Raw genomic sequence first — 23,228 nt, 5'->3', positions numbered from 1 at the left:
AATCAGCAGCCTGTTGTCCCCAGGGAATTCCTTCCTGAGCCAGCAAGGCACTGAAGGGGTCTGGAGTGGACCAGAGCTGCCAGGGTGGGGTTGGGGGTCCCCATCCCATCCCAGGTGCTGCCCGGTGTCCCTGCAGGAGCTGACCCCACTCCTGGACCCCTGACCTGCCCACCCACCCCCAGGGACCTCACCAGGGACCCCACTGCCCCACCCAGTGCTCATGGGGTGTGGGGCAGCACTGTTGGGGTCTCTGGCATCACAGAATGAGGGCACTGAGGGGGAGGCTTCACCTCAGCCTTCAGAGAAACAAGCACATCGTTTATTCACGTATTTATTTATTTAGGTAGGAAAAGCGCCTTACTCCCACTCCTTGTTAGCCCCAGGGCACCACCGCAGCCTTCCCCACGTTGTTCCAGGCAAAAGCCAGCCCGTGCAAGCCTCGTCCCTGTGCAGGGGCTGGGGGAGAGGACGCCTTCCCGCGTGTGCGGGGAAACCCAGGAAAGGACAGAGGGAGGAAGCCGAGGGTGTTGAGGCGCACCCACACCCGCTGGTTCCACGTGTGTCGATGCGGCGCTGGCACTGCGGGGCTGACAGGACTCCAACTCTCCGCACCCCCTTGGGGTTGGTTTTTTTCCTTTAAATTTTTCCTGCTTGGCACGGGAGAGGCGGAGCCGAGTGCGGGGCGGCGGTGCGGGGTGAGCGGCGCTCCCCGATTCCCAGCGGAGTCTCCCGTTCTGCCCAACACCCATCGCTCCCATGGCATTTATCGGGAACCTGGGGGGCCGGGGCGCTGCCGCGGGGCAGGAGCGGTGCCGATGCTGTGGCTGCCCCCGGGGCTCGGTGTCGATGCTCCTCCGGCAGGTTCTGCCCGAACTCCCCGCCCGTCCCCGCCGTCCCTACACGATGCCCTCGCTGCGTTTGCTCCTCCACACCACGAGCGCCGTCATGAGCAGCGTGACCAGGACGGGCAGCACGATGAAGGGGCACAGCACGCCGTTCGGGGGGTCGTGCAGCGCCCGGCCCGACGGGGAGCAGTTCCTGAAGTATTGTTTGTGCACGGCCACGAAGAACTCGTCCACCAGCCGGTTGGGCCAGTAGCAGTCGAGCCTCTCGGCGATCAGCGCCGTGCAGTTCGTCAGCTCCCCGTAGGTGCTGCAAAACACCGGGACAGTGCTGTATATATATCTATATACACGTTATATATAATGTATATAAAATACAAAATATATACTACGTAATTTACAATATCTATTCCCAATAATTTACAATATATTCCCATAATTTACAATATATACTGCAACATATACAATATATCCCTCCCTGCATTATAATATAATACAGAGGTGTGTGTACTTGAGATTGTATGTAGCTGTTACTTGAGTTCTAAAAGTTTTTAGCTATTTTTTGAGTTTACAGCCAGATATACCTAGCCCTGTAAAACTATATAGTGGGTTTTTGAGAATTTATGTAGCCTATAAAAATATATGGGGGGTTTTAAGTTCATAGCTGGAGAAGTAAAAAGGTAACAGGGTATTTTAAATTTCCACCAGGTTTTGCCACTTTGATGGCAACTTCTAAGTGCTCGCCCACAGCCAAAAGCAGTTTTCGTTTATAGAATGATGTGGTGGTGGTGGTGGTTTAATTTACAGAAGGAAATTAAAAGAGAAATAGTATTTACAGGAGAATCAAGAAGCAAGTTTGGAGGGTTTTTGTTTGGTTTGTGTTAAGCTTTGCAGAATTTCCTGGCTGAGCTGGTGCTATTAAAAAATACAGGCCAGATGCACATTTTTTAAGCAGACCTTCAGGAAACCCATCCCAACCTGGCCTCTGAGCACCATCCTCCAGCTTGTGTCCAAAGGGAGACAGAAATAAGTACATCACATCTACTTAAAAATCTCCTTTAATTTGCCTAAAACTGGGAAGGTTGCATAGAAACCAGCTGGGCAGGCTCACAGCCCATCCCATCCCATCCCTCTATAACCAGCAAGTCCATTTTTTCATTTTTTAAAAAAATACCTAGAAAACCAGGAGTAGCCCTGAGGGAGAATCACTGTCCCTGTGCCAGGCCATCCAGCCATCCTCTGGAATGACAGATAAACCCTCCCTGTTTTCAAACTGGCTGTGCAGAAAAACACAGATACAAATCTCCCCCCTGTCCCAATCAGTCATGTCTAATCCTGGACGAGCAAAGCAAAGCAAACCCCAGCTCTCCAATTAAAAACCTGCCTGGGGGAAGAAATATTTTAGAAGCAGCTTCCCAGCCACTCTCCACAGCCCCTGTGCAGCTCCTCAGCTGGGGTTTGGGGTTTTGGGGCAGGCTGTGCCCACACAGACAGAGATTTAATTAACAGGGCCTGCAGCTGCTAAAAGCAGCTTCTGCTCAGCATCCCAATGTGCCAAATTACCATTTCCTGTTCATCAGCATCCTTAAGAGATCTCGGGAGCTGCAGCATCTTCAGGAACCAGAGGGAAAGCGTTAACAGGCGAATAAAAGCTATTTTTAAAGCTGAAGGGCCAGAGAGCAGCTGGCTTAGCCCTTCTCTGGCTCCATCTGCTTCCATGGGGATAAATCCCTGCTCCCATCACTCTGTGTGAAGACATGCAAGGAACCAAAGCCCAGCAGTGCCAGCAAATGAAAGGATAAAGTGTCCCTGCCCTTTGCAGGGAGGCAGCAGCCCTGTTCCACCACCAGAGTGAGGATGGACCCGAGGAGAGGAGCTGGGCAGCTCCACAGCCTGGGGGGACAAGGAGGTGCCCGTGTGGCTCTGACTGGAGGGAGGTCCCTCCATCCTAATGGGGTGGCTTAACACACCCTACGTCTCTTGTCCCTTTTATTTTTGCTGTTTTCATTGAAGCTCCCCTGCTCCACATCCTCAGCAAGAGCAGGGGGGCATCATGGGCACTCCCACCCTCTGGCCTCACATGCTCCAGTGGGGAGTGGGTGGGAGGGTCCCAGAGGGAAAAGAAACTGTTCTCAGGAACAGGTCCAAGTGCAGAAGTGACACTGAGGGCAGCTGAGCTCTTGGCCAAGGGGGAGCAAGGCTGAGGGCTCTTCAAGAGCCCATTTTTGCCCTTTGCTTGCACAGAGCAAACCTGACCGTGGCACTTCCATCAACGGCCAACTAAAGGCAAGGCTGAGCTCTCTGCTATGGCCAGGTGCTCTCATTTCTTCCACTTCATCTCACAGATCCCCAAACGGCCCTGGGAGACCTCACCATCTCCTGTCCATCCCAAATGCACCCACTCACAGGGCACTGGGGACCTTCTCCTGACACAATGCCAGCATGCACTGGCTGGGAAGGGGTAACCAGGGATAACCAGGCTGCTCACAATGTCACATGGGATCAGGATCCCTCTGGAGAGCAGCAGTGTTGATGCCTGGGCCTGAGCGTGCTCCTCCTCGCCACAGCCGTGGTGAACATTCATCCCACTGTGTCTCCAAAACACCATCTTGTTCTCTCTCTTCCCAGGAGCAGGGCCATTGTGACAGCACCACAGCAGCCTGGTCCCACTGGGAACTCAGCCTGGGCTGGTGGTGAAATGCCTCAGGGAGGGGGAGTTGTTTTCCTGCTCAGCTCTGCCCTGTTCTTGCCACCCCCACAGCCCTAGAAAGTCACCCACACATCCCACCACACTCAGCAGGGCAAAGCTGAGTCAAGCCCCAGGGGCTGCAAGGATGATCCCCAGTCACAGAGTGAAAACTCTCTGCAGAGAGGGTTGGAGCAGGATGCTCTGCCTCTGGGGGTAAACCAGCTTGAACTTCACCCTATTTGTGAAAGTTCTCACAGATGGATGCAGAAGGGGGGGGGGGGGGTGTGTCACCATTTGCACACATGGATAACATCAATCTCTACTCAATATTTTGCTCATTGTAACAGCTTTGCTTCAATATTGTTTCAATAAATAGGGAAATACATACAACTACCTATGCTATGTAGTAAATAACTGGATCCAGCCACACCCAGACCCCACCCCAGGAAATTGAAGGGGTCCTTTCTGCACCTCCTGACTCAACAGGAGGGCCTCCCTGATAAACTTTGTTCCAAGCTTCCATTCCACCTGTAGCAAATGTGGAGTCAAGCTTTTGGCTTTCAGACAAGTCCATAGCTCATTTGCAAGCCTCCATCTCCTCCACAAAAAACAAGAAGCAGCTGCTCTAGGATAGCACTGGGAGGAGGGTAGGTTTTCCCAAGCAATCCCACCACTGCCAGGAGACAGACACCTGGCCCTGAAAAGCTCAGCTGTGCTTTGGAATATTTTTCCCTACCCAATGTGAGCTGCAGTTAGAACTGTTTTCCCTGTCACCATGGAAATGGTTTGAGTTTAAAGGATGCTGTGGATGGGCTGCGTGGGGATGAAGGGCTGCAGGCAGGATGGGGATGGGACTGGGCCACTGGTGGGAAGCAGTCAAAGAATGTTTTAGGGTTTCATGACATCTGAATGTTTATACTGCTACAAATCCTAGCAAATTCCTCTGGGTTTTTTTTACCACTGCAGCCAAGACTGGAACTGGCTCTGGCATTTATTCCTTAACAGCACTTGGATGTTGCGCTAGGACTGGGGTTCACAGGATTGACAGCTCTTTCTCATATTAAGTATGCTGGTATTTCCTGCCCTTCCTGAATCCCTTGCTGCAGAAGGGAAAAAAAAAAAAAAAAAGAAAACACCACAAGGCTTCACTTTTGCTTTGCAAATTAAAAGAAAACATTGATTTCCTCCTCTGCAAGGCGGCAGGGTGAGCCTGGAGCCAGGCTAAAGGGGTATGCAGAAGGGACCTGGCAAGCTGAAGATAAATAAGTAGATAATGAGATAATAAGAGAATGGATCAATCTGTTTTCTGTAAATAATGGATAAATAACCTGAAGACAGAGTGTGAGTGTGCTGACAGCTGGGAGAGCAGCTCCATCCCCGGCTGCAGCTGTCAGAGCAGCACCATCCCCCGGGGAGCTCCTTCCCGCAGGACGCCCGCGGCCGGGGGCAAAGCATTCCATGGGGATTGTCAGGAATGCCACAGGGTGGATATATTTGGGGTGAAGATGCCTGGCTGGGCTGGAGTGACACCCGCAGCTGTGGCAGCACTCGGCACCGTGAGCATCCCCCTCCTGCAAACGCATTCCCTGGCCACGGCCCTCCGGCCAAAACCGAGCGGGGAAAATATCCCCAAGTCATCAATCGGCTCCTGCTGAGGCACTCGGGGTGGGCAGTGCAGCCCGAGCCCTCCACAGCCCTGAAATAGCTGCCTCAGGGAGACCACAGCTAATCCCCCTGGCTCAGCCACCACGCTGATGGAGCTGGAACCAAAATAGCCAAGCTGATCTTTGGGATCGTTCATCGGGCACAGCTGAGCTCCCGGCCATCACCATGGAGTGGAGGAGCCCTGGACGCCAAAGATCCCAAGATACAGCTCCAGTCTGGCTTTTGAATCCCAGGGCAGCCAAAGCTCCCTCAGTCCATGAGAACTTGTGTACCAAAATCCACCCATTTTCCCTAAATAAGCAGCGCTAAGAAAAACCAGCAGAGCTTCAGGGGTTTGGACAAACCTTCCCAGAGAGTTGGTGCTGGTCCACACGTCCCAAGCCAAGCTCCCCCAACACTCCTGGCTCCAGAGAGACCCCCTGGTTACATCACAGCAGCAGCAGCAGTGCAAGAGCTCAGCTGATGCCTCTGAGATGGGAGCAGCATCTGCTGCCTGTAAATATGACCAGTGGCCCACGATTACAGACTGTGCTGAGACGATTCATTAATCCAGATGTTCCCATCGTGCCATCCTCAACTGAGCAGGTAATTATGGAGCTCAGGGGCATTGCCCTGCTAAATGCTGCATGCAGGAAATCAGAGCTCTAGACACATGGTGGTGCTGCTGCTGGCCCAGAGGCAAAACCTCCCAACATTTCTCCCTGTCTCAGACAGGTTTGAAGCATCAAAATGCCTTGGGTTTGGGGGAAGGTCTGGAGAGAACAGGCTCTAGGCAGGGGCTTTACTTCCACTTCTTTGTCTCACACCTGGTGGAAGACAAAAATCCTTCCCCTAGAGCCAGACGGGTGACCAGCTAGCTATGCCACTCCCTGCCCACTCCTGCTGGGATATCTTCCCTTTCCCCAAAAAGGGGATGGTGATTCCCACACGCATCCAGGGGGCAAGGTGTTGAGCCCACCCAAACCCCATATCCTTGCAGCTGATATACTGCAGTAACTGAACTATTTCTAGGCAGTTTTTCCAGTGTCATGAGGGCACAAGAGGATCAGAGGAATGTCATCTCTCAAATAACCCTGAGCCATGTGTTTGCACGGAGCAAATGGACTCAGGCAATCAAATTAAACCCCGTGAGCTTATCAACATTTCCTCCAAGTGCCTCAAGGGTAACGAGTTCAGCTGAAGCTATTTAGGAGACAAACAGGACATAAGGAGATAAAGAACAAGATGTTGAGGGCTGGAACAACATCAGCAGCCCTGGGCATTTCTGAGCACCAGATGAGGCTTCTCAAAACCAGAAATCTCCCACAGTCTTTCAGGTCTCTTCTCTTCCCCTCTAGTCTGCCACAGATCAAGGGGAAGGAAAACCCAATAGTATGTTTGGAATCACAGAACAGAATCATGGCATCATTAAGATTGCAAAAGACCTCCAAGGTCTTGGAGCCCAACCTTTGACCAAAAAGATGGATACACATACGTGTGCAGGTTTTTAATTTCACACAGAAGGGCCATGAAGCAGGAAATCACAAAAATATCACAAAACCTCTTAATTTTTGTGCAAAACACTCATGGCATACAGCACCAGCTGCTCCCTGTTTCCAGCTGACCCCCATCCCCACTGGTGTCACCTGAGCTCATTTTTGTTCTGCTGCTTCATTTTCCCAGGGAAAGGCACAACATGGAAATTCAGCTGAAGGGGGAAAGAGGGAGCTTATTCTCCCAAGCCCTCACACCAACAGACAGCCACCCCTGACCAGTCTTTCAACTTCAATCTCAGCAGGATTACACCACGGTGGTACCAAAAGATTCAGCTCTGCTGATTATAAATAGGAAAGAGCTAATCCAAAGAAAGCACTGTTTGTGATAAAAATAAAACCAAACCCAAAGGGAATTCCTTAAAAAAACAACCCAACAAACCCCCACAGGGCAGCCTATTCCCCATATGTGCCACCCCTGGTGTCCCTGCTGGGGTTGCACTGAGCAGGGTTCCCTTTGCAGCCTCCTTTATCCCACAGAGATGCCCCCAAACAAAACATTCGACCAGGGAAGCAAGGCTGCATCTCCACTGCTCCCAAGTCATAAATCACGGCTGACTCCCTGACACTGATTACAAACAGGAGGCTTAGCAGGCGGCTGCCACTGCCATACCATTCCAGCCTCTCCCTCTAGTTGCTTGGAAAAATCAACACACAACTTCTGGAAGCAGGGGCTGAGCCAGCAGCTCTGGTGGGACAGTTTGGGATTTTCTCACAGTGAGGGTTTGAGGGTATCTTGGTGGGTTATGGGGTTTTCATGCTGAGTTAGGATGTTTTGAACTGTCAGGAGAACCAGAGTGCTGAGAAAAAATGAAAAATCTCATGGAAAATGTGTCCATCAAGCAATGAGGCACCAGAAACCCCCACGATGGGGATCCCAATCTTCACTAACCCATCTATTTCCAGCATGCAGCAGAGCCATGGTCCTCTCCTAGTGGAGCTCCACTGCTGTGTGCTGGAGCATGACCAGCACCCTGACTTCCAAACCCTGCTTAGGCTGGGCTCCTTGAAAACTCTTTAATCCCAGAATGGCTGAGGCTGGAGATGACCTCTGGAGATCCACTTCACCTTGTCCAAACACCCCTGCTCAAGCAGGGCCACCTACAGCTGGTCATTCATGATCATGTTCAGCTGTTTTTTCAGTATCACCAAGGATGGAGATTCCACATCCTCCCTGGGAGATCTGTGCCAGTGTTTGGCCACCCTCACAGTGAAAAACACATTTCCTGGTGTCCAGAGGAGACCTGCCCGTGTTTTCCACCAGGACGTTTTCCTGGCTCATGTTCAACCCAGTGCCCAGCAGAACCCCTAGGACCCTTTCTGGTTTCTCTCTGGGCAGCCCCAGCATGTCCTGGCACCTGGGGCTGTTCCTCGTCGGGAGCAGGACTTTGCCTTCCCCCTGCTGACCTTCAGGAGGTTCCCAGCTTGCCGAGGAACTAATGAAGAGGTTAAGGACAGTGTTGACTCCTGTGGCTCACCCCTAGTGCTGCAACCAGTGTTTGGCCAATGATCAACACCCCCAGGCCTGGCTGTTCTGGCACTTCCCAACCCACCTCATCCAGCACACACAGGAGCCAGTGCCAAAAACCTCACCAAAGCCTGGGCAGACAACATCTCATCCACTGCATCCAGGCACATGTGAGCAGGCTGGAGAAACCCCTTAGGGACCCAGCAGGGACAGAGCCAGGGCAGCATCAGCAGCCAAGCAGAGTGAAATCAGGATGTTTCCCCTGATGAAATAAACCCCAGCACTGACACCCCTCCAGCCCAAAACCCCAGAGGGGGCGGAGCAGGAGAGGGAGGAGCAGAGGGAGCAGGATGAGAGGGAGGAGCAGAGGAGGAGCAGAGGGAGCTGACTCACCCCACAGTCTCGTCCCAGTCACACCAGAGGCGCTGTCCGATGCCGTCCATGCTGCGCTGGAACTGCTGCAGGCAGTAGTGCCGGATCATCCAGCCGTAATCGGCCTCCTGGCACGCCGTGGCCGCGATGAAGTGCTGGGCTGCAACACAGGCACGGCTGTCAGGCGCTGCTGGGCTCACAGCCCCGTCCCCACCAGCCCCACACCCCTGCCACAGCACAGCTGGCCACAGGGCAGCTCCAGCTCTCAAATCCTCCGGCTGGCCCCAGAGCAGCCCCAGCCCTTCAGTGCCTCCTTCCCGCAGGTTTATTTCCCTCCTCGCAGCCTTGGGACGCTGCGCCCTCCCCCAAGTGCCTGGGCTGATGAATCAGTTATTCAGGACACGCTGGTGAACTCATGAATTAGTAAGGATGTGGATTTATTCTCTGCTCATTGCCCGAAATGCCTTTGGACTCCCAGTGTCCAGGGTTTGGGCTTAAAAAACAAGTAAGGGTGTGGGGGAAGCTGGGGAATAAGAGAAGCCTGCTGGCTGCTGAGCCCCGAGAAATGACCTGCACAGTGCCACACTTGGGAACAAGTATCACCTCTGATGGAGCACAGGCACATACACAGGGAAATCCATCAAATCCATCCCTGCCTGCACAGTGCTGACTGAATTCCCTCCTGGGAATGTGTCCCTGCAACTGCTTTAAAAACAGGGAAGAATGAGGTGCTGCTTACAGCACAATCAGTGCAATGTTCCTGGTGAGGGGAAAGGGAAAGGACAGTGATGCTACAAAGGGAAGAAGAAAAAATCCTTTGGGGGAATGATTTAGTGAGCCTGGCTATAAATAATAGCTCTCCCTTGGTCCCAAAGTGCCAGCCAGTGCCTTTGCAGCTCCTGGAGTGCATTGCAGGCAGGCACCACATACCAGATCTATTTTTTGCTACGTGTGAATAACTCTGTGCTTTATTTTTATCTGATTTTTTTAACACAACAGAATCGAGCTGCTTATTTAGTGGCCAAGGGGCGTCACCATGGGACACCATCCCTCTGCAGCCTCCAAAATCCTCAGAGCACTTAGGTACCAGCATCCTATGGCAATGGGAAGGAAGTCAGGACCTGGTGGGAATTTGGGTGGGAAGGGCTCCCAGAGCCTTGGGTGATGTTCCTGAATGGGTGCAGGGTTCCCATGCTGCCTCTGACAGCAGCAGCCACTTTGGTCTGACTTGAAATAAAACCATGGGAGTTACTGGGCCAAGAGAAATTGAAGAGCATTAAATCCTCACTGTTGCAGTAATAAAACTGAGTTTATCAAAATCCCAAGCTCTGCCTAGCTGATAACCAGCCAGGGGGCACAACCTCAGCCAGGGATAAGCCCTGCTCCCAGACAGGAGGGTTTGACACGCTTAAGAAAAGCACCAAGAGAAGAAACAGCAGAAAAAAAAGCAGAAGAAGCAGAAGCAGCAAAAGCAGCAGCAGAAACAGCAGAAGAAGAAGCAGAAGAAGGAGGAGGAGGAAAGGTGCAGTAATTTTACATGAGGCAAATGTGAATGGTTTACAGACTGTAAATCTCAGTCCAGGCAGGCCCAAGGATGATTGATGGCCAGGAGGCTTTTCTTCCCATCCCCTCCAGTCTGGATGAGTCAAGTGAAGGAGTGACACAGCTGAGTGAGCACCAGTGTCCCGAGGAGGCTGAGGAGCCACCCTGGGGTCACGCCGCGGTGACATCCGTGCACTGGACTGTGATGGACGAGTGTCCTGTAAATATCACAGCCATCACCGCTCTGCACAAGCAGCTTGCATAGAAAATGCTGCTGGGAAATGTGTCAGGTGCAGAGCAGGAGAGCACAGCAAAGGGACAAGGGAGAGCAGGGGAGGAGAGTGGATTAAAAAGCAGAGAGATGAGCAGCCAAGGGGATTGAGGAGCAGAGGAGGAAACAGAGCCAGGAAGGAATGAGTGAGACACACAGAGCACAGAGAGAAATTGAGGAGGATGAAGCCACTTGAGGAAATTCAGCAGCAATGCAGTAAAAGGAGAGAGAGAAGCAAAGTTAAGCAAGCACGGCCGGGCTGCATTTTGCCTGGCTCTGCTCCTCCCCACTTTTATTCGGGATGAGCCTAGAGACAAAGCTGCACCACTATCCTTAGGGATGCCCAAATGTTTCCTGATGACAACACAGCTGCCTGTGCAGAATGGACCTGGAGGAAAACACCTCAACCTTGAGTGGAGAGAGGAGAAACACTAAATAAACAATGGGGAGGAAGCAACCACAACCTGGCTGCAAGTAGCAGCAAGCCACAGATAGCTGGTAGCCAGCATGAAAATCAGCCCTACTGTTAAGAGAAGAAAACAACCCAAACCAAGTGAAAACCAAACCTTGGGGAGCTTTAAGCACTTGCCAATCACAGCAGCTCAGAAGATGCAGCTCTGAAGATCATTCAGAGGCAGGTGAGCACCTTGCTGTCCCCCCTGGCAGCTCCTCAGTGCTCCCCAGGAGCTCTGCCTGCCCCACCAGGACCTGCTCCTGGAAGATACCTCTCCCACATCTACACATGGGCTCTGCAAATGCCTTTGCCCCAGGGCCTGGGGAAGGTAAAGCCATCAGCCAGTGACCTTTTCCAAGGACATCTGATTTTGGACATGGTGAAGGCCTCTTTTGTTTCACACCCCAGAGCAGCAAGGCCCAGCAGGGCCTGTTGTGTCAGTGCTGTGAGGATGGAGCTGGGCACAGACAGACAAAAAAGCTCTTTTGTTTCCAGCTGACCAGGAGAAGTGACTTCAGCTGTAATTGCACAATTTAAGGTCAAAGTGAGAAGCTCCTGCCACGTTCCCACATGGTCCCCACCTCACCCCACAGATCCCTGCTGCTTCACACTTCGGACTGGGAAAGGCTCAGGGTTTGCAACAACAGGGGGAAAAATGCAGGGAGGGATTTTTGTATCTCCTGGCTCTCATTCCAGAAGGTTTTCCTTCTGCCCTGCTGATGGAGATGGTGTAAGTCAGCTGCAGTGAGCTGTAAATAACTGAGCTCCAGAGCAGTCACGGCTCTGTACTCAGCAGCATCCATCTGTGAGGGCTGCAAGGAGCTGCTGAATAACTGAGCTCCAAAACTCAACTGCACCAAGGCTGAGCTGCCTCCAAAGAGCTCCCCTCTCATGGGCCCCTGTCACTGCCATTCCCTCAGGAAAAATGGTGTTGAGAGCTGCAGGAATGCAGTGCTCCTCTGGGAGCATCCACTGGGGCCATACAGAACCTCCAAAGCCCAGCCTGGTCTTTAGGTGCCACATGGACACGGAGAATCACAGAATCCTGGAATGGTTTGGGTCGGAAAGGACCTTCAGGTTTATCCAGTTCCACCTTCTGTCATGGGAAGGGAGACCTTCCACTGTCCCAGACTGCTCCAACCTGGCCTTGGACACTTCCAGGGATCCAGGGGCAGCCACAGCTTCTCTGGGCACCCTGTGCCAGGGCCTGCCCAACCTCACAGGGAAGAATTCCCTCCCAATATCCCATCCAACCCTACCCTCTGGCAGTGGGAAGCCATTCCCTCTTCTCCTATAACGAGAATTGTTGATGAATGACCCTCCCTGCTGAGAGAATCCCTGATTGCCTGTTAAAAGATGCAATATGAAGGACCCTTCTCTTGCCTCCTCACAGGAAACACCTGGAGAGCAGTGGTGAGGGGGTGATTGGAGGGATGGCTTTTGCAGGCATCCCAGATCCTCATGATTGCCCTGGGATTGATGTCCTGCAGGGTCCCAGCAAGCATCCACCAGGACTCAGCTTACTGAGGGTTAGCTGCAAAAAGCCTGTCACACATTTATTTCAGCAGAAAAACAGTGTTGGTCCTGAATTGTTACAAACATTTCAGGAAGAGGGAAGACAACTGGACTTTTCCTACACTGCGCTTCTCAGAGCTGGAGCCTGGACCAAGAGCTCAGGGCCACATCTCCAGGAACAGCTTTGGGGACACCATCCCTCTGTGAGGCCAGACACTTGTGACAGTGATGGTGCACCAGCAAAAACCCCTGAGCTTTCTCTGCAAGAAACATCCTGCACTTCACATCAGTATCCCCCTGCACAATTCCTTGCTCTCTGGCTTTTTTCTCCTCAATGTTCCAGGAATTCCAGGAATTTCTGGGCTTGTCTTGCTGGGATGTGCAACCAACCCCACAGGAAAGCAGAGGCAGGGAGGACTGTGGAGCCTGAGAAGAGATTTGGGAATTTCAGACTGGCACAGCATGGGCTGTTCCCATTTCCCAGGCATTTCTGCAAGTAGCCCTGATGGTGCTGGGTGAATGATGGAACTATTTGATGACACATGCAGAGAATTCACCAGACCATCCTGCTGGACTGTCAGGATTTTTTTGGGGAAACTGTTCAGGGCTTCCCAGCAAAGAGCAGGAAACAGGCAGATATTCATCCAAGAGCTGAGCCCCAAAGAAGGCAGATAATTGCCAAGTGACACTCACAGCAGGGCTGGCACTGGCACACGTGGCACCAGCAAAGCTCTGGGCTCTGAGAACAAACACCCCACTATCTTCCCCTGGGCTTCTCCCAAAGTCTCAGACCTCCCCTGTGAAATGATTAGTGCTCTCAACAAGCCCCAGATGGAAACAGGCTGTTTTCCTCTCCTCTTCAAGGTGGTGGTTTTGCTGTTTTATTGAGAACAAGCCTTGTGGTCTGGACTTGGCTGCAGAATAAAACACGCATAGAGGGTGGGGAGAGGACATGGGGCAGGAGGCAGAAGATGAGCATGAACAACATCCCAGTTTGCAGCCAGAAAAATGGAAAAATTGGCCCCTCCAGCAGTTGCAGAAGCCTGGGAAGGATCTGGTACCCTCTGTTTAAAAACACCTCCCACTGGGGCTGCTTCTGGCAGCTCAGCAGAGGCTTCAGAGCTTGCAAACAGCCCTTGGTTCAGGAAAAGACTAAACTGGTGTTCAGAGGGAAGGCTCTTTCTGGCCAGAAAACTGCAGGTGTTGGGGACAGCAGGGTGGCCCAGCACTGTGACCTCCTCAGGAGCCATCTGCTCCCAGCTCTCCCTGCTGACAGCCTGGGACTGACAGCCCAAACCCCCGAGCCCAGGCAGGGCTATTTCCGTCCGGCATTTGCACAGGGAATGGATTTTTCCCCTCTCTTCCCTGCCTGGCTGGCTTGGGATGGGGCTGGGATCCATCAGCACCTCCAGGAGCTGTGCAGCAGCTGGGCAATGGAGGTGGATGAAGAGCTGTGAGCCCTGCAGGCGATGAAGGGGAAGACAGAGACCTGCAGGGACCCTCCCATCCCGATTCTGCTCAGAGACTCTTCAGGAGCATCCTCAGGTCCCCAGACCTTCTTCTGCCTCTCCTGCCACTGTTGTGGCACTGTCCCTTAACCTGCAGGACTCTCTCTCCCAACACAGACACTCAGGATGTAAATTAAAAGGGAATTCATGGGATTTGGGGGTTTTTATGTGCTGAAAGGGAGTGGGGATTTTCCAACACGCATTGTGGCAGGGTGAGGATTTTGGAGGCAGAGCAGATGCTGGGAGGTGGGGGGAGATCTGCCCATCTCCAAGCACGGGGAAGGCTGATCCCAGGATGTCTTGGACAGGCTGCCAAGGCTCACTTGAGAGAAGGGAAGGAGGATCCCTCTCCTTGCCTGCCCTCTGCTCCAGGGGGCTGCAGATGGAGCAGCAGAAGGAAACCACACAGCTCCTGAGCAGAGCAGTCCACGCACAGCACAGACACAGGGACAGAGCTCTGCTGGAGCTCCCCCGGGAGCTCTGCAGATGGAAAGCTTGTCCCAAATTCTGTCTGTCCAACAGCTTCACCACCACAAAGCCACAAAAGGGGAACTGGGGTGGGGGAGAAGTCACTTAGGCTGAGAGGGGAAAAAAGTCTCATGGCAGGGGAAAAAAATTCGAAATTAAAAGAGACAGGGTTAGGATAGAGCCTGTGGTGGGACGTGCCATGGCTGAAGTAGATCCTGCTGGCCTGGGGGACAGAGGACACTGGATCCACAGTCAGCAGGAAAGTCATCCCTGCTCAGCCAGGCTGAGGACAGGCCCTGTTAGGGACCTGGCTGTGTGGAAAGCTTCCAAAGGGGCCAAAGGTCTCCAGCTCTTAGGGAAAGCAGTACAAGTTGTCGTGGGCCTGAGGAGCCCTCTGGGGCCCACCCCACAGACCACCTTTTCATAGGAAAGGGAAGTGCACCCACAACCTAAAGGCCTTTAATCTGATTTATTAACTCAGTGCAGCAAAGGGGGACTTCATCTCTGCTCCTGGAATGGTTATTCCCTTCATTTTATTACACTAAACAAAATAAAGAGAAAGCGGCTTTTTTTTCCCAGCCAGCATTAATGAGGTATTTTGCATACAGCTGAACATCATCATGAAACCCAAAAAGATCTCCCAGGTTTTAAATTTGGCATCCTGTTGTGCCTGCAAAGGAAGGAAGTGATTTATCCCTCAAGCTGGTACTTGGATGATTTGTAGGCATTTACTTTTTGCTGGGTTGGGGATACTTGAGTTTTGTTGCCATTCTATAGCTACTCCAAGCATTATAAGAGGGCACAAAATAAACTGCCTAAAAATAACTGCCAGGGAATTATTATTTGGAAGTTGAAGTAGGAGCCAGCTGCCTGAAAGCAAAGCCTGTCAGAGCTTTTGGGGGCTCAGAGGTACCACTGCAATGTGTTATTCCTCTTTCAACTCCAGTATTTTCAAGCACCTACAACAGCCAATCCATCCCCAAAGGAAAGATAATTTAACACCACTCCAATCCACACAAGATTCCATGTAACAGCACCTGTAAAATGCAGAATATGGGATTAAAATGCAAATGCAAAGTAAAGGTTTGTACTGTGTAGCCCAGTGCAGGGCAGTCATGCCTAGCTGGGTCACAAGGGGTTGACTTCTTGCCATAAAGCATTGTAGTTAAATAATAACAACTACTCAATACCCTGAAATAGGCTGCTCCAAGGAACTGGATGAGGGTCTTTCTCTCCTTGCCTCAGTTTCCCACTTGTCTTAGCACAAGGTATGGTATGGCCTTGTTATCCATCAGAGGCTGCCAAGCACATTTCCAGGAACTCTTTCCATTTCTCTTACATGTCCCTAGACTTGATTCTGCAGAGGACAGAATGACAAATACTTTTATTTACCCACCAAAATCCACTCACTGGCTAAAATAAAATCAAAACCAGCTGAGAAGAGAGGAAGGAGAAAGAGAATCAAAAGCCAGGCATGCTGAAATCCAACTGCTGGCTGACTGCACATCAGAGGAGGGAAAAATACACCATAAGCTACTAGTTATGAAGATAATTATATCCTTGATGAATAGCAAGGTCTTTTGGAAAATAGTTCTTCTTGAATGAATGGAGGAAAACCACAGGCTTTAGACACTGGCAATGTCTGTACAGCCCTGACCTCACCCATCCTGAATTCAAATCATCTCTGGCCCTGGCCACCATCAAATCCCTGCTCACAAGAGCAGGGTGGAAGAAAGGAGAGATCTCCACTGGATTCTGTGCACCCCAAACCCAGGGGCTGAAGGGAACCAGCCACATCCCTCCTGCCTTCCCAGGGAGGATTGTGGTGTCCAACACTGCCATCCCAACACCTTAGAGCTGGGTTTAGAGTTATTTTTAAAACATCAACAAAGCACTGGATGCCACAGATGTCGGTTCAGTCCCGGAGCCAGGCTGGGCCTGCTGTACAAAGCCAGGGAGAACTGAGCAGCCACCACACTCCAGGGCTCAGGAGTGTGCTAAAGGCAGATGTACTCTCCTTCCACCCCCGGGATTATTTTTTCCTTCGGCTATTACAGTTGATTGAGGCTAAAATAAGAACAGGGAAAAGCAACACCAAGGTTAAAAGTGCCTGGCATTGGTTTGGAGACAACACACTGTGATCCTGCTGGTTCAGGTTCCAACATGTGTTAAACACAGGTTTTCTGCTACATGGGACTAGCAAACATTTTATTGAATTACCTTCAAGATAAAAAAATCACTGCCTGGGCAATCTCACAGGTTTCCAACGAAGAAGCACATAATAAGTAAATATAAAAAATCTGTTAGGGAGAAAACCAAAATACCCTCACTGTCACGTTGGTGCTCCCATCACAGGCTGCACACAACAGCAGCTTCACTAAATACTTCCAACACAGAGTTCCCAGACTAAAATCTGCTGCTGAGCCACGTGAGCAGCCTGGGAATCACTGAAATAATTTCTTTCCTTCTCAACAGAGGCTTCTCCATGTGGTTTTCCTCCCTTCCAGCTGAAGAGCACACAGAGATTTTGCACCTCTCTGCAGCTCACCCACACAGCTCTGCTGCTTTCCCAGCTAATGCTACCTAAAGGATACAGGGGAGCCCAGGGGGGATCCCCCTTGGCTGAGATCAGGGGGTTTCACCCTGGCTGCTGCCTGCCTCCTCCCTGAGGTGCTTCTCTGAGATGTCAGGATGTGTTTTCAGATCCCCAAAAGCTCATGTGGTAGAAGCACAGAGACAAGGGACTGAAACCATGGAGCAGCTTCATTAGTGAATTTGATGATTAAAAGCAGTCAGCTCTGTAGGCAGCATACTGGCAGACAGGGACCAAGATTCCCTGCTAATCACCCACCCACAGCAGGAACTGACCTGGCAAACCCCAGCCACAGCTATATTTTAGAGGAGAAAAAGGCATTTAGTTATCTGAGTGAACTGTAATGCTGCATTTCCCCTCTAATGGATTTTTAATGCTCCTCTCCCTCCAGCCCAGCGGTGTTTTTGGTCCTGGCTTGGCGCAGGGTCTGTGCTGGGAAGGGCTCTGACCACAGCCACGGTTTTGGGGCCCAAACCTGCCCCTAACCTCCCCCAAAAAATGACAGAGCCAGACTTTGCATCCAGTCAGGGAGGCAGAACAAACTTCCCGGAGCAGAGCAGTAACTCCAGATCCCACCCACGGCTTTCCAAGCCCTCCCTCAACTCTGCCAGAACCCCAATATCGATTTCCAGCCCTGGGGGAAGGTGAAAGATGCCAACCCCATCTCTGGCCATTATGAGGTCTCTCATTTCATTCCACCGGGTCCTGGCATTTGCATTTTCATTAATTGCAGCCTCCCGGGTCAGGACGAATGGGAGGTTACAGCACCGGTGCTTCATGGCTCTTAAACTCAGCATCATTTCAGAGTTAATAAATGCAATCCTATTTCTCAGAGCCAAGAGGCTTCCTGAGCAGATCACACAGCCTTCAGCCAGCCCACCAAATCCATGTGCCACTGGTTTCTGCAGAAAAACAACTGGCATGTATGGGAGTTGTACAAGAAATTACAGGGTGGAGGCAATTTTGTTGTCCCTATCCACACACTTTTCTTCTGATGCACAGGAAGTTTTGAGTCCTCTCTGTGCCAGAGATGGATGCTCTGAAAGGGAGGAGGAATGTTTTACTTGATTGTCAGGGATTTCTAACAGGGCACTCTCTAAATATGGAGGAGGATTTTCTCAGAGAGGAGGCAGCAGCCTTAAATTCGACTTTAAAGGGAGCTTTAGCTTTTTAGAAAGGAGACACTCAGACTGAAATTAGTGCAGGCATTACTGAGTATGCTTTGGGCTGGGAGAAGACACAAGCGATTTTAATTCCTGTTTTCCAGGAGATGTCATAAACAGTGCCCAGAAGTTTTGTTTTTAATAAAGCATTATTTTCTGTAGACTATGAAAACACAGTGCTGTACAGCATAGACAGAAGATGCAGGGAATCATGAAGATATTAATGCTTTACCAACCTTATTTGCAATTGCCTCTTACCTCTCACAGTATCAGTTATCTACACCCAAAAGACATCCAGGCAGCCCAGCACTGCCCCTAAACATCAAAACACAGCACAGAGCTGTGTGTGGTGCCAATCACCACTGCCCCAGTAACAGCAAGAGCCTGGCTCATCCATCCCCTCCTCCATGAGCAGCCTCTGCAGGAAGCTGCAGCCAAAACCCAGAAAAAGCCTCATTTTACCTTAGTGGAAGTGGTTACCTGGGGGTACAGCTGGATCCCTGGCCTGCTGAATGAGACTGGGGTTTTTAGGATGGCTGATTCCCTGACTGCCACTGCCCTTTGAAGACTGCAGCCAGTGGTGAAATTACTTAAAGCTTGACCTTTAAGAGAAAGTTTTTTCTTTCAGACCTTTCCCTTTTTTGAAACAAAAAGAAAAAAAATCTCACTTTAAAACACCTGCATTGGTGCAAACCACTGGGCACTCAGTTGCCACTTGCAATTTCAGTGCAGCCCTGACTGTATGCAGGGCTGTAATAGCAGAAAGGTTTAAAAAGGGTGAGTCTTTTCATTAAATGTGCTCCAAACAAAAAATAAAAAAATCCAGGAGGAGAATGCAGTGAAAAACATCCACAGCACCAAGATCAGCTGCCACTGGGCACCTGGTTCACACAAGAGGCACCATCCTGCTGCTTCCGAGCCCACTGGAGATGGAAAGGAGCAGCCTGGAGTACTTTTAAAAGTTACAGCTCCCCAACCAAGCGAAGGGAGAGGAAAAGGAGACAGGGGCTGGGAAAGCAGAGCAGAGAGAAATCCTAGCCAGCAGGAGTTAGTGCTCCCTGCACAGCGTTCTGCAGCCAGGAACGTGCAGCCTTTCCCTGCAACCCAGCAGGGGAATGCGCCTCGTCCAAGGGCACGGGCTGCTCCTGCCCCTGCACAGCCGAGGAGTAGTAAATAGTTAATTACACGGAACAGATAAGCACATTATGTGCAGCACGGCTCAATGCATTATTCATCAGGGCTTGGGGAGAGAACCAGGGCAGGGCAAGCAAGGGAAAGAAGGAGAAATTTGTGCTGCCTCAAGGAGCGCTTTGATTTTGTGGAAGATCAGGATGAGGGTGTACGGTTTCCCTTTGGAGTACCTTAAATAAACACACTTTTGCACAGCACCGACACCCCTCAGAGCTTTTGCTGTGGGTACTCAGGTGACAAGCACGGCACAAATCTCTACCTGTTGCACTGAAACGCCAGGAGCAGCAAAGAAACTGAGGCACGCTGCATCCTGTGGAAACAGCCACATAACCCCAATTTCCAACCCCATCATCGCTAAAAACCCCAGAAAACCCAACCTCAGCTATTTGAAGGGCACTTCTGGCTGCCTCCTCTTCCCCGCGGCTCGGGAATGGGCAGACAGGCTCCAAAGGCAGTAATTAAGCATTTACAACAAAAGGCAAGGACAGGAGGCAAAACGCGCCTCGGTCCATCGCACCCAGCAAGCAGGGAATCCCCCACAAAGCAGGCTGTGTCCCACACCATCACCAACCACCTCGCCGCTCCTCAGGCCAGGAGCGATGTTTTACTGTGTCCCAGCGCCCTGGAATCATTTCCCCTTTTGACTCCCTACTGCCGTGTCGGCAGCGAAGCCGGGCTGGAGCCTGGCCGGGCTGCAGGGAGAGCGGTGGACCCGCAGGGAGGCAGCCGGGGCTGCACACCCGCGCCCAGCAGAGGGGAGCCCCGGGGAAGTTGTGTCCGGCACTTACCCAGGACGAAGCAGAGGAAGCGCCGCGGGAGCAGGGCCATGGCCCCGCGGCTGGAGCGGCTCCGCTCCCGGGGCCGGGCGGGCTCCGCGCCCGCGGCGCTGCCGGAGGGGCGGGCCCGGGGCGATCGGCCCCGCCCGGAGCCTGCCCCGCTCTCCCGCCGGCAGCGAGGGGTAGAGCAGGGGAAGCGCTCCCGTGGGGACAGTGAGACGGAGCCCAGAGCTGTCCTGATTGCCCTGTCCCCTTCGCAGCCCAGAGCCGCGGCAAAAAGGAGCGAACAGTTCCGAAGGAAAGCACGGAGCAGTCCTGCTTGCTCAGGCGCTTTCCCTAACCCCGCTTCCACCTCCGCCGGGGGAGTTTCTCCCAAACTAAAAAATCCTGCCTTCCCCCTTCCTGGTGCTGAACGTACACACGGAACGCGATTTTAAGGAGGAAATGTTTCGTGGTTTTCTCTTATTTTTCATTCGAGGTTAAGATCGCTCCCGAGCTCCTAGAGCTCCACCTGCAGCTCGCTCCCGGGCTGTGCCCGAGCAGCAGAGCCTGCCGGGGCTCCCCGGGTGCTCCGCACCGGGATACGCCCCTGGGAGCAGCCAGCCCACTGCCCCACAAACCGCTTCCCTCACGCTTCAAGTCAGCTCTCCCTTTCGCAAGTAGAGGATCAATAAAAAAGGGAATGTGAAGGAACACCAGGCTGTGCTAACGCGAGCCTTTCACATCGTGCACAGTTCTCTCCCAAGAGGAACAGAACAGAGAGCCAGCTCTTCCTGAACTAGTATCACCTGCCTAATGACAGAGCCAAGGTCTGGGAACAGAAAAGGCAACAGCTGCTAGGAATGGCGGGCAGGAGCAAAGCCTGGGACTGTTTCCATCCTGACAGAGCAGGAGACACCAGGGCTGAGACCTCACCTGCAGCACCGGGACCAAGGACACAGCACAAAGCCACGGGGACAGGGAGCAGAAGAGGTCTTGAAACAGCACAGCATTGGCCCAACGTCTTTGAAAAACAACTTTTAACCTTTATTGACAGTAAACAAGGCTGCTCTTTCCAGCAGCAATTGCAGCAGGATCTAGACAGCACAACAAAGAGACTGAGTTAGTATAGGTGAGCTTTGGGCAGAATCACCTTCTCTTAAATGTGTTACATGTTTGCTCCTTACTATGGAAAATGGGGATTCTTCTCCCCATTATTTACTAATGACTTGGCCATTTCACACCTCCCTCATGATGAAAATAAAAATTATTGTAAGTCATCATCTCCCACACAAAACAGGAAAAAAATACTGCAATAGGAACAATTAGGACTGCAGAGCCCACACACCACTGGAAAATCACATTGTCACTCCCCACACGTCTGGAGGCTGTTAAAACCTTACTGACTGAAAATGCTTCCAAGCCTAAGACTTTAATTTTTTGGGGACGAATTTCTGTCCCTATCTGCAGTCCTGTGAAAGTCAGACAGGAGATTAATACAAAGACTTTTCCTTTTTGCAGGAAACCTGGCAGTGGCACTGCTGGGAGGTATCTAAAGCAAGAGGAGCTTGCTTTAGCTAAAGCTGAGCAGGAGAACAAAACAAGGATGGATGGACACATCCCTGGAGTCCTGGCCTGTGGTTTCAGCACGTTCAGCTTGCTGCAGCTTCCTGCAGTGCCACACGAGGGTGCAAAGGGATCAGGGTGAGGAAACCACAAGACAATCTGATTCTGTCAGGTTTGCAGCCCAGAGCTGGCCCCAGAGAGAAATCATCAGTGTTTTGAGCCGGGGCTGGGATTTCTGTATGAGAGGCTGCACAAGGCCTGGCCTTTAGGTGTCAGCTTTGCTCCAAACACGTGTGACAGTGCCCTCCACAGAGCTCAGCTCAGTAATTAACCACCAGAACACCGAGTTTTACACGAAGTTCCCAGTCCTTACCAACCACTGCTCCAGAGGATTCACCCTGGTACCTCCTGCAGGGCTTCAGGCTAAATTAATCCAGTCAGGCTGCAGAGCCACACAAAATCCCGTGGGTTTATTCCCCTGCAGGCTGTTGGGAGCAGCGTATGGATCTCCTCAGGATGGCAGAGGTCTTCTCCTCAATGGAGCTGATGGCCAAGCCACTCAGGACACCTTTGTTGATCTTCCTCAGCTCCTGCACAGCCTTCACAATCTCCCGTCTGTGGGAATTACAGAAATAACTGTGAACATCACACTCTGTGAACATCACACTCCGTGCCACACATTCAGCAATTAGTTACTGTGGATGTTGTTGGCTTTGTTACAAATCAGAAAATCTGAAAAGAAACCCAAAAGCCTCACTTGCTAAACTCTGGATGCCTTTCTTGGAGTCTCTTTATTAACTTGGTAAAGCTGCTCAAGTTCAGGGCGTAAGGAGAAACAAAGACACCAGATGGGTTGGCAGAGGAACAAGCGGATGTCTTCTCCAGGGAATTTTCCCCAGGATCCTAGAGTTGCATCAAAATAAGGAAAAAATGCAGGGGGTAAGCATCAGGTACAGGTAATACAACACCTCTTTCCTACTAATAGCTGTGAAATCCTAGACCCACAGAATAATGGTTTGGGTTGGAAGGCACCTTAAAGCTCATCTTATTCCTGCTAGTTTAAATTAGCTCCAATTACCATTTCCCAAAGGACCAGCATGTTTAAAGGGAAATCCCCAAAGACAGCAAATCTGTGTGGTTTATTTGAGCAGCACCAGCAATTACTGATTTGCCTTTCACTCTCCAAGGACCAAGCTGTGCCAATACAAAACACTCTGTACAGAGGTTTCTTAGATTTATGCTAGAAAATCCAAGAGTTTCTTTCCCATCCATTACCCCGAAATGTTTCCTGTATAACACCACATGACATTTACATTAAAAAAACAGGTATTACAAGATGAAAAGTCTAGCGCAAATGGGTAAATTCCAAACTGTCCCAGGATTAAGAAAAAAAAAGCTGGAGTGTCATAGTTTGATGCAGGGGCAAAAGAATGGTGCTTTCACTTTTCTGCAACATGCCAGAAATTTATTACCAACATGTAATAACGTATTTTCCTACCCTAATTTTCTATTAAATGTTACAAGACAAGAAGACTTGTGGCTCTTAGTCTGCCACACAAAAGAGTGTTAATAACAATTACTTACCTTTTGATTATCTCCAAGCAAAGAATGTGCCAACTCTTGAGCAGGTGATT

The 23,228-nt window shown here is 51.2% G+C and overlaps 1 protein-coding gene across 3 annotated transcripts; it reads right to left on the bottom strand.

The window, feature by feature from the left end:
• Nucleotides 1-328: 328 nt before the first annotated feature.
• On the bottom strand, nucleotides 329-20,142 carry RAMP1 (receptor activity modifying protein 1). 3 transcript variants are annotated; one of them, XM_083864778.1, is made up of 4 exons: nucleotides 20,062-20,130; nucleotides 10,134-10,328; nucleotides 8,590-8,728; nucleotides 329-1,152 (listed from the first exon to the last, which is right to left on the bottom strand). In XM_083864778.1, exons 2-4 carry the CDS (start codon nucleotides 10,192-10,194, stop codon nucleotides 897-899), a joined length of 456 nt encoding a protein of 151 aa, XP_083720904.1. In that variant the 5' UTR covers nucleotides 10,195-10,328; nucleotides 20,062-20,130; the 3' UTR covers nucleotides 329-896. The 3 variants fall into 3 exon arrangements, with proteins under 3 accessions (XP_083720904.1, XP_083720903.1, XP_083720905.1); XM_083864777.1 differs by lacking the exon at nucleotides 10,134-10,328 and adding an exon at nucleotides 19,533-19,583 and having other exon boundaries at nucleotides 20,062-20,126; XM_083864779.1 differs by lacking the exon at nucleotides 10,134-10,328 and having other exon boundaries at nucleotides 20,062-20,142.
• Nucleotides 20,143-23,228: the final 3,086 nt, after the last annotated feature.

Source organism: Zosterops lateralis (assembly GCF_965231275.1).
Source record: "Zosterops lateralis genome assembly, chromosome: 7".
In the NCBI taxonomy this organism is placed as follows: Eukaryota; Metazoa; Chordata; class Aves; order Passeriformes; family Zosteropidae; genus Zosterops; species Zosterops lateralis.
The sequence above is the reverse complement of the archived record's forward strand: the minus strand, read 5'-3'. Positions and strand labels throughout refer to the sequence as shown.